The sequence below is a fragment of the Macrobrachium rosenbergii genome, chromosome 48 (genome assembly GCF_040412425.1).
Source record: "Macrobrachium rosenbergii isolate ZJJX-2024 chromosome 48, ASM4041242v1, whole genome shotgun sequence".
Classification (NCBI taxonomy): Eukaryota; Metazoa; Arthropoda; class Malacostraca; order Decapoda; family Palaemonidae; genus Macrobrachium; species Macrobrachium rosenbergii.
In genome coordinates, this window is record NC_089788.1 from 74,156,618 (window position 1) to 74,167,953 (window position 11,336).

Below are 11,336 nucleotides of genomic sequence, written 5' to 3' on the forward strand. Positions count from 1 at the left end.
CAACGTCATATCTTTGTTAAATCCTTAATGTTCCAAAAACTCCGTAGAAAATAAAAAAACACAAAGGTCTTTTTTTCTATCTGTAGCTGCAATTTATTTGATTTATAGCAAGAAAATATATCTAGAAAAGCCCAGTAAATATTAAAATTAGATTTTATTACATAACTTCGCCTTTTCAAAGTTCTGAAGGGACGTCCAACGTCTTATATTATAATCGTAGCGAAGAAGATTCCCAGCATGTTCTTCCATGAACGGCGAAGTTATTGAATACCAGTACAGAAGAAATCTCTGTGTTACTGCTACTTTTTGAGAAATAACAGAAGGCTATAGGGAACCGTAATATTAAGTTCTTACGCTATAACAATCTATACGTCCTTTATAATCCTTTAGTTCAAGAAAATAGCATCTGAGGTAAGATAAGGTGATGTATTGGAAAAGCTAAATATTTACCTTGGTGGTAGAGATTAAAGATGGTGATTCTAATAACTTATCCTTAAGACGGCAAATTTATATATTTTAAAAATTTGATAAAAAATATTTTCTGTCTTCAGTTTAAATGTTTACCAAGGACGAAATTGGAAATTTTGAATTTTGAGAATGACTCGATCCAAACTCTCATGAAAAGGAACAATATGAAAAATAAAACAAAATTATGTTCACAATTTGATAAAACTTCCAGAAATCTTCAGGCAAAAATATTCTGTGATTGATAGGCCTTTATCTTAAGGGAAGAAATATTAATGCAATCAGTTAATATTTTAAAATCACATAAAATAAAAATAACAGTTACAGGTATATTTTGTGTCAGTTTCCCAATATTCAATACAGTAAGAAAGCTGCAGAGATACATCTTAATTAACATATTAATTAACATGTTAATTAACTTAACATATCTCTCAAATACTTTCCTTAGTTTACTAAGGATGAGCCACAATTGCACCTTACCAAAGTGACAGAAACCCTTTGGAAATCTAACAGAAAAACTTGTTTTAAATTTCATTACCAGACCCCACCCTTCTTGCAGTTTGGGGTATATATATGATTCTGGAGGCAGGACAAAGCATCAGTTTCTTCTCGAGACTCGAACAAGATCAACATGGTTGCTAAGGTCAAGGAACGAGATGTTCTCAATAAGATACATCTAATTAGAGTATTTATATGGGTCTGGGTATTTGTATATGATAAATGCTGTTTATTTCACATGATTCTTACCAACAGTAATCATATCTGACAATTGTAATTTCAGGTCGTTTTCGCTCTTCTGGGCTTAGTCGCCCTCGTGGCAGCCGACAGCTTTGAAAGCTTCGAAAGATACTCCCGCCCAAGGGTGAGTATTATTAGTATTTTTCGAATTATGATGAAACTTAATATAAACCTATGACGTCGAAATATCGAAGCCTCAAAGCACTGAAGACTCAGACTAAGAATAAGAATAAGAATTCCTTTCCCCTGCAGTTCTCCTCTGGCTCTGCTGAGTCCTTCGAGTCCGGCGAGGCTCGTTACAACTTCAACTGGGCCGTCAACCACCCACCCTCCCGCAACGACTTCGGACACCAGGAGCAACGCAATGAAGACGAGACTCAGGGATCCTACTACGTCCACCTCCCCGACGGCCGCCTGCAGAAGGTCGCTTACCGCGTCGACGGCGGCGAAGGATACATCGCCGATGTGACCTACTCCGGTGAGGCTCAGTTCCCCTGACTCCTTCAGATCCTACGAGTCCCGTGAGGCTCCCAGGAGGTTCTACTATGGCTCCCGGCTCCAACGAGTCCAAGTAAATCCTCAGACCGAGATCCTCACAAGGACACGAGCGAAACATCCTTCTCAGATAAACCCACAATTCCCGAAGACCTTTTTACTGTTGGCACCCACCAGGTCTTCTGATGTTACGTATTTAATATTTATTAAAAAGCCTAAACGATTTTTTTCTATCATTTTACCTCCTACCTTAAGAAAATGTATACATAGTAAGATAGTTGTATTTTATTTGGAATAATGATTATTCTAGTGCCATCAGAACTCGTGGCAAAATTATATCAAGCTCTTCCAGTTATTATCATGCTTGTGTTGCATCACCCAAATCAATAAATTACATTAGTTTGATTATAATCAATTTGGTTAAGTATAAAGATAATTTTTGAATCTCTCTCTCTCTCTCTCTCTCTCTCTCTCTCTCTCTCTATATATATATATATATATATATATATATATATATATATATATATATATATACACACACACATACATATATTTACTGTACATCCACTCTTAGTCAATACCGGTATTTTTTTTGTTTAGTCAAGAAATGGAATCAAGGTTATCGACTCAGGCCATCTGTGGCAAATAAAAACAAGTAAAACATGCGCCGAAGTTTCTCCGGCGCAAAGAGTTTTCTGTACTATGTATAATGCTGTATGAAACTCTCAGCCACGACCCATGAATCTCTCAGGCTTGGCCCTTGAAACTTTCAGCCACGGCCATTTGGTGGCCTGTTTTGTTGGCACCTATAGCGGTGCACAGATGCACGATCATGGCTAACTTTAACCTTAAATAAAATAAAAACCACTGGGGCTAGAGGGCTGTAATTTTATATGTTTGAAGATTGGAGGGTGGATGATCAGCATACCAATTTGCAGCCCTCCGGCCTCAGTAGTTTGTAAGATCTGAGGGCGGACAGAAAAAGTGCGGACTGACAGACAAAAAGCCATCTCAATAGTTTCCTTTTAAAGTAAACTTCAACACACGTCTTTGGAAAAATAACTCTGATGGATTTTTTACATTATCAGAAAAAGCTAACTAACATTCTTCCATATCCTTTATATTGTTATCAGAACAGAAGAATGTTTCTTCGCCATTACATATAGTCAAAAAGCAGGGTACAAAAGCACATTTTTAGTCAAAAGCAAGATAAAAACGGCGTTGCGAAAATATTCGAATATGCGATGCCATGGTCAGACTAGATAATGAAGTACTTTTAGGTCATGGAATAATAAAAAAAAAGTCTGATTTCAATCGAAAAGAGAGAAATCCAGAGGCACTTGTTTGAGTAGACGTTAAGTCGACGAGGGATTAGCTGAGAAGAAGAAGAAGTATTTTGAAGCCTTTCATTGTATTTGATGTTCGAACTAGCCATAAGAAAGTACAATAGAGCTGAAAATATTGCGAAATCTCTTGGAAAACTCGATCCAGAATCAAAAGTAATGACTTTCATATTTCTAACAATTAAAAGATGATTCCAAAATGAAAAACATGCGATATGATTCTTCCTATTTCTTTTATATACTGATAAATATTTTTTCTCATATATCATTAAGGTTTTTGGTAGAAATACGAAAAAAATAAATAAGGAAAATTTCTTAGTATTTGTATAAAAAATGATGAGGACGCGAAAATGAGAATGACAAATATCTGAAAGAATGCAACGTCATATCTTTGTTAAATCCTTAATGTTCCAAAAACCCCTCAGAAAGTAAAAAAATACAACGGTCTTTTTTTCTATCTGTAGCTGCAATTTATTTGATTTATAGCAAGAAAATATATCTAGAGAAGAGCAGTAAATATTAAAATTAGATTTTATTACATAACTTCGCCTTTTCAAAGTTCTGAAGGACGTCCAACGTCTTATATTATAATCATGTGAAGAAGATTCCCAGCATGTTCTTCCATGAACAGCGAAGTTATTGAATACCAGTACAGAAGAAATCTCTGTATTACTGCTACTTTTTGAGAAATAACAGAAGGCTATAGGGAACTGTAATATTAAGTTCTTACGCTATAACACTCTATACGTCCTTTATAGTCCTTTAGTTTAAGAAAATAGCATCTGAGGTAAGATAAGGTGATGTATTGGAAAAGCTAAATATTTACCTTGGTGGTAGAGATTAAAGGTGGTGATTCTAATAACTTATCCTTAAGACGGCAAATTTATATATTTTAAAAATTTGATAAAAAATATTTTCTGTCTTCAGTTTAAATGTTTACCAAGGACAAAACTGGAAATTTTGAATTTTGAGAATGACTCGATCCAAACTCTCATGAAACGGAACAATATGAAAAATTAAAAAAAATTATGTTCACAATTTGATAAAACTTCCAGAAATCTTCAGGCAAAAATATTCTGTGATTGATAAGCCTTTATCTTAAGGGAAGAAATATTAATACAATCAGTTAATATTTTAAAATCACATAAAATAAAAATAACAGTTACAGGAATACTTTGTGTCAGTTTCCCAATATTCAATACAGTAAGAAAGCTGCAGAGATACATCTTAATTAACATATTAATTAACATGTTAATTAAATTAACATATCTCTCAAATACTTTCCTTAGTTTACTAAGGATGAGCCAGAACTGCACCTTACCAAAGTGACAGAAACCCTTTGGAAATCTAACAGAAAAACTTGTTTTAAATTTCATTACCAGACCCCACCCTTCTTGCAGTTTTGGGTATATATATGATTCTGGAGGCAGGACAAAGCATCAGTTTCTTCTCGAGACTTCAACAAGATCAACATGGTTGCTAAGGTAAGGAAAATGATAGTCCTAATAAGATATGTCTATTTTGAATTGTATATATGCTCAAGTATTTGTGAATGACAAAAGCTGTGTATTTCATACGATTTATACCAATGGTAATCATATCTTTCAAATGCCACTTCAGGTCGTTTTCGCTCTTCTGGGCTTAGTCGCCCTCGTGGCAGCCGACAGCTTTGAAAGCTTCGAAAGATACTCCCGCCCAAGGGTGAGTATTGTTAGTATTTTTCGAATTATCATGAAATTTAATATAAACCTATGACGTCGAAATATCGAAGCCTGAAAGCACTGAAGACTCAGACTGAGAATGAGAATTCTTTTCCCCTGCAGTTCTCCTCTGGCTCCGCTGAGTCCTTCGAGTCCGGCGAGGCTCGTTACAACTTCAACTGGGCCGTCAACCACGGCCCCTCCCGCAACGACTTCGGACACCAGGAGCAACGCAATGAAGACGAGACTCAGGGATCCTACTACGTCCACCTCCCCGACGGCCGCCTGCAGAAGGTCGCTTACCGCGTCGACGGCGGCGAAGGATACATCGCCGATGTGACCTACTCCGGTGAGGCTCAGTTCCCCGACTCCTTCGAATCCTACGAGTCCCGTGAGGCTCCCAGGAGGTTCTACTATGGCTCTGGCTCCAACGAGTCCAAGTAAATCCTGAAAATGAGTTCCTCAGATAAACCCACAATTCCTAAAGACCTTTTTGGTGTTGGCAACCACGAGGTCTTCTGATGTTATGTATTTATTATTATTTATTAAAAACAAATAAGATTCTTTTGTATATTATTTTACCTCCTACCTCAAAAAAAGTCTCTTGGCATAGTGGAGAAATGACGAATAAGGATCCATTATATAAGTGCGAACTGAACTCGTACCAAAATAATATAGAGTTGTTACACTAATTATTCATGTTTGTGTTGTGTCACCATTTCTAATAAATGATATTAGCACAATTATTATCAATTTATTTAATTACAAGTAATGATTACTTTTGACTGTATATATATGTATATTGTGTGTATATATAAATAAATATATATGTATCTCTATACATGTGTATATTTATATGTATATATATATATACATACATACATACATACATACATTCATATATATTTGAAATGTAATAACGCTAGATAGCAATCTTTAGAATCACTATTTTTCATTCAGACCCCAAATCCAAAAACGAAACATTTAGAATACTTACAAGAAACTTGAAAAAAATGACAGAGATCTATAAATCGATTTCGTAAATCTGTTCTTGAGTCATCTCACGAAATATTAATCTCAAGTCAGTGACCGCGAAGAGGTCAGAGTGGGCATTAAAAGTCTGAGCTTTTCAGTAGATAAGGTCAGGGAGGGTATTAGAGTTCCCTTAATAATATACAAGGCAAAAACGCTCATGATATCTCTCTCTCTCTCTCTCTCTCTCTCTCTCTCTCTCTCTCTCTCTCTCTCTCTCTCTCTCTCTCTCTCTCTCTCTCTCTCTCACGTTCAATGTTTGAATGTATTATTTAGATTTGAGATATTGAGGTGGGAATTTATCTTAAACAGTCTTTATATATATATATACAGTCATATATATTATATATATATATATATATATATATATATATATATATATATATATATATATATATATATATATATAATATAATGCCTCTGTTTCTCAACTCTTGGTGCTGAGTATCTGTTTTCTGACTGTATATAAAAAACCGTGATTGATATTAATCACGATATTAATATTTGTCATGAAGATAAAAGAATGTTTCTTCGTAATTACACGTAGCCGGTACACAGGTTACAAAAGTACCTCTGTAGCCAGAAACAAGAGAAAAGTAATAAAATTAACTGTCCATCTTGCTTTAAATGGCAAGTAGAAAGAAATCCAAAAGCATGTGTATTGGGTGAAGAAGAAGAAGAATAAAAAGAAGGAAGGAAGAGGAGGAGGAGGAGGAGGAGGAGGAGGAGGAGGAGGAGGAGGAGGAGGAGGAGGAGGAGGAGGAGACGAAGAATAAGAAGGAGGAGGAGAAGAAGGAGAAGAAGAAGAAAAAAAGAAGAAGAGAAGAAGAAGAAGGAGGAGAAGAAGAAGAAGAAGAAGAAGAAGAAGAAGAAAGAAGAAGAAGAAGAAGACGACGTGAAGTTGACTAGGAATTAAGCTAAGAAGAAGAAGAAGAAGAAGGAGTCATGGCAAAGTAGATCACAGCCGAAAATCTTTCGAAATCGCTTCTTAGAAAACTTGATCCAGAGCTGAGGGAATAATCTCATGCATTTCTCTTTGATTCTTAGGTCATGGCAATTATGAGTTTGGCTTCCGGTGTAAAATATATTTGAGCTTTTATTTACCTCAGATGTGCTTTTCACCCTTTAATATGGTTTTCCACACTTTTGTTTATATAATGATGAATATATTTTCTCACTGGGGTATGGATTCGGTCTTGTTTGCTAGAAATATGGGAAATCAAAAATCAGCCATAAAATTAACCTAAATCAATTTGTTCATGTGTTTATTTTTCATCGCATACTCTTTACATCATTCAGCTGTTGTTGTTCAAATGTGAACTTAGAAAATTTGAAATTTTATATCAATAACTTTTAAAAAATTGTAAGAAAAACTTCTTAGGATTTGCATAGAAATGGGGAAAGAATGAAGACAAAAAATGAATGAGGAGTCTTTGAAAAGATGCAGCATTATTTCACTGAAAAATCCTTAACATTCCGAGAATCCAAAATAAACTGAAAAAAGAAATCAGACTTTTTTTCGATACGTATCCACGAGTCATTAGGAACATCCATAATTTTCTTGGACGACCAAAACAATTTTTTACCCAGTAGGGGTTAGTGCTGTCAGTGCACCTCACGCGGTGCACTGTAGGCATTACTTAAGGATCTTTGCAGCGTTCCTTCGGTCCCTAGCTGCAACCCCTTTCATTCCTTTTGCTGTGCCTCCATTCATATTCTCTTTCTTCCATTTTGCTGCCCAGCCTCTCTTAACATTTGTCTCATAGGGCAACTGCTTTGAGGTTTTCCTCCTGGTACATCTTTCAACCCTTTCTACTCCCAATTTCCGTTTCAGGCTGGATGACCTCATAAGTCCCAGCACTTGGCCTTTGGCCTAAATTCTATATTCTGTTCCATTCCTAAACAATTTTTGACTTACAATAAAAAAAAGCTTCATTAAAAGTCACTAAATACCAACGTTAGAACCCAGTCCATAACTGCGTCTTTCCAGAGTTAGTAAGAAACGTAGCAATCACTTTACAATCGTGAACAGCGAAAAAGATTCTGCGAGCTATCTCTCCCTCAGTCTTTCTCTCCCTGAAACTTTCTGTCTCCCCCGCTACTTACGCGAGCTCTCTCTCTCTCTCTCTCTCTCTCTCTCTCTCTCTCTCTCTCTCTCTCTCTCTCTCTCCTGCAAGCGTTTCCATGAACAGCCAAAACATCATATATTGAATGTAGAAGCGATCTCCTCTGTGGTACTACTACTAATTGTGAAATGACGAAGAGCCGAAGAAAAGTCGACATTTTCTTAGACGGATCAAGTTCTTAGGTGACAATAATCTATACGACCTTGATAATCTGATTCTTGGTTTCTAAAAATCCGCATGTTCCTAATTGGTTTCCTAGAACAGCATCTAAATTTCGATTACATTAAATTACATTTTCCTTTGCAGTTGATATAAAAAATTTGAGAGCAACATAAATTTATATTCATAAAATTTATCGAAAAATTATTTTTCTTCTTCATTTTAAATATGTATCTAGTCCAGCGATAAACTAGAGAAAAAAAATTTAATATTTTGAGTTTCTGAGAGCAACTCAAGTGAGATTCACATAAAACACAAAAATACGAGAAATAAATATGAGAATTTTTCGTTCCAGATTTTGACAAAGCTTCTAAAAAATCCGCAGGAAAAAAATTCTATGATTAGAGATGTCGTTCTCCTAAGGGAAGAAATATTAATACGATATTAATATATTTACAGTGATTAGAATATAAATAAAAAAAGTCACAGGAATATTTCCCGTCAATTTTTTTGAATATTTAATAAAGCAAGAATGGTGTGGAGGTCATGCGTCTCAAAGACTTTCCTTAGTTTATCAAGGAGGAATCATCATTGCAGCTTACTAAAGTGACAGAAGCTCTTTGGAAATCTAACAGGAAAAACTTGTTTTAGAATCTATTACCTGACTCCACCCACCTTGCAGTTTGGGGTATATATATGATTCTGGAGGCAGGACAAAGCATCAGTTTCTTCTCGAGACTTCAACAAGATCAACATGGTTGCTAAGGTAAGGAATGAGATGTTCCCAATAAGATATATTTAATCAAAGAATGTATATATGCTTAGACATTTGTAAATGATAAACGTGTTATTTCATTCGAAGGTACCAGTGATCATCAAGTCTTTCAAACATCTTTTCAGGTCGCTTTCGCTCTTCTGGGCTTAGTCGCCCTCGTGGCAGCCGACAGCTTCGAAAGCTTCGAAAGATATTCCCGCCCAAGGGTGAGTATTATTAGTATTTTTCGAATTATGATGAAATTTAATAATATAAAATAAATGGCGTCGAAGTATCGAAGCCTCAAAGCTCTGAAGACTCAGACTGAAGATTCTTATTCCTTTGCCCTGCAGTTCTCCTCAGGATCCTTCGAGTCCTTCGAGTCCGGCGAGGCTCGTTACAACTTCGACTGGGCCGTCAACCACGGCCCCTCCCGCAACAACTTCGGACACCAGGAGGCCGGAGACGGCGAGAACACCCAGGGATCCTACTACGTCCACCTCCCCGACGGTCGCGTGCAGAGGGTGGCCTTCCGCGCCTCCGACGACGACGGATACACCGCCGATGTGACCTACTCCGGTGAGGCTCAGTTCCCCGACTCCTTCGAATCCTACGAGTCCCGTGAGGCTCCCAGGAGGTTCTACTATGGCTCCGGCTCCAACGAGTCCAAGTAAATCTTGAAGTTCCTCTGAAGACGGTTTTAGGTCTTGGCTACGCTGGTGTTTCGCTGTACCTTTTTGGAATAGTTATGCCTTATTTATTTCAATAAATTATTACACTATCTTCATTCTTTTTATATCCCCAGAGCACTGCTCCAATCCCGTATCAATGAAACAGATAAAATAGGCATATTTCCTTTCTTATTGATGCTGTCAATCACAGGATGCGGCAAAAATTAAACCTATTACTCTAAATTATGTTTACCTCAAGGCAAAGTTGCCCATGATCAAGAAATGACAATAATTATCCTCTAATACCATCTTGAAAATTACAGTTGTGGTTTTTTGTGGTAATCACTTGTGTCGTAAAGCTGGAATTTTCCAGTATATTAGTATATTTGTGTATCAGCTTGTGTTTGGTACAACTAGTATTCCTTCATAACATACATCAACATGAATCGAACCAAATCTAAGTCAGAAAACAGATTCCTTAAACAAAAGAGCCTCGACTCAGTAACAATTATAAATGTAAGAGACATTTGACCCAAAAATTGAATAGTATTAACGTCATTTGGACCTCGGGTGGAAAGTTCGAAATATTCCCTCTTCGACGATCAGTTTGACCGCTAATGACAGGTCCTGTAAAGAAAATGTTGCGAAAAGAACGCACCTGGAAATGTGACGAGGAGAACGCGCTGGAAAATGTGACGAAGAGAACGCGCCTTCAAAATATTTACCCCATTCTGGGGCAGACGGAATGAAACTTGAAATTCGTATCTTAATGATAAATGATGCTGGCGCAACATTTCTTGCAATTGCTCGAGTGACCTGCCTTGACCTTTTCATATCTAACGGGTGAGTTCAGCCTCAGATTGTAGGTTGTGTATTCATAAGATAAGGATTGTATCATGCGTGCGGTCATTTTAAATAATTCCAGATGAGAGGTTGTTATACTTTTATAAAATATGGAAATGACCATAAACTGGAAATAATTTTTAAGTTATTTCTCTTTTCAGGTGTTTTTGCATTTCATTTTTGCACATAGTCTAACTTTTCAATGTTATGCAACGCTGTTACTACAAGAGGTCACTTTGCACTGATTTTTTTGTCGCAAAATCTAGAACGTTTTTCTAGCTCCGACGAAGAGAGAGAGAGAGCATTACATATAATTAGCAAGGTATCGTGTTTGAACCTTTAAAAATAAAGATTAAATCAGTATCCTTTGAGAGAAACCCAAAGGGAGGAAAATATATTGCTTCCATTAAAAAAAAAAACATTCAAAAATCTATCTCCAGTTCCCATCGTATATTCTGCAACCGGTTTATTCAATAACGCGTCTAAGTAGTTCCTTGGAAAAACCTTGACTCCAGCCAGTCAGACAAAACGATCCTGTGATGATCTCTTCTTCTTCTTCTTCTTCTTCTTCTTCTTCTTCTTCTTCTTCTTCTTCTTCTTCTTCTTCTTCTTCTTCTTCTTCTCGTGGAAAGGGTGATAGATCGTCTCTGCTCTCTGGAGGAATTCGAACCATTGTCTCAGGAAGGGAGCTTTCGTCGTTATTCGACTATTCGCTACGTCTGTGATTTTAAGAGTGCCTCACCTCTACCTTGGAGAAATATTCATATTGGAAAGTCTTACAATCATATGTAAATCTTAAGGGTATATATATATATACATACATATATATGTATATATATATATATATATATATATATATATATATATATATATATATATATATATATATAAGTCTGGAAGTGTTTGAGTGAGGGTGTTTGCGTTAGTGCGTCCCTGTAGTCCTGATTCCTCGTCCGTCGCTGGTTCGACCCCACGGGACGGTGGACTTATTATCAACTAAAAAATTCCCC

General features: G+C 36.4%; 3 protein-coding genes across 6 annotated transcripts in view; 2 read left to right on the forward strand and 1 right to left on the reverse strand.

Moving 5' to 3' along the window:
- The window catches only part of LOC136831560 (pro-resilin-like), a 367,651-nt gene that overhangs the window by 163,931 nt on the left and 192,384 nt on the right, over window positions 1–11,336 (reverse strand). The window lies entirely within an intron of this gene.
- Window positions 4,498–5,207, forward strand: LOC136831765 (pro-resilin-like). Of its 2 annotated transcripts, XM_067092386.1 has the most exons (3): window positions 4,498–4,525; window positions 4,662–4,742; window positions 4,865–5,207. In XM_067092386.1, the coding sequence occupies exons 1-3, from the start codon at window positions 4,514–4,516 to the stop codon at window positions 5,183–5,185; spliced, it is 414 nt and encodes a 137-aa protein (XP_066948487.1). In that variant the 5' UTR covers window positions 4,498–4,513; the 3' UTR covers window positions 5,186–5,207. The 2 variants fall into 2 exon arrangements, with proteins under 2 accessions (XP_066948487.1, XP_066948488.1); XM_067092387.1 differs by lacking the exon at window positions 4,498–4,525 and having other exon boundaries at window positions 4,650–4,742.
- LOC136831764 (uncharacterized) lies at window positions 8,798–9,557 on the forward strand. Its single transcript, XM_067092384.1, has 3 exons — window positions 8,798–8,824; window positions 8,959–9,039; window positions 9,166–9,557. Exons 1-3 carry the CDS (start codon window positions 8,813–8,815, stop codon window positions 9,484–9,486), a joined length of 414 nt encoding a protein of 137 aa, XP_066948485.1. The 5' UTR covers window positions 8,798–8,812; the 3' UTR covers window positions 9,487–9,557.

Coding starts and splice junctions, on each gene's coding strand:
- LOC136831765 (XM_067092386.1), top strand. Junction 4,743..4,864: donor AAAGATACTCCCGCCCAAGG/GTGAGTATTGTT, acceptor TTTCCCCTGCAG/TTCTCCTCTGGCTCCGCTGA.
- LOC136831764 (XM_067092384.1), top strand. Junction 9,040..9,165: donor AAAGATATTCCCGCCCAAGG/GTGAGTATTATT, acceptor TTTGCCCTGCAG/TTCTCCTCAGGATCCTTCGA.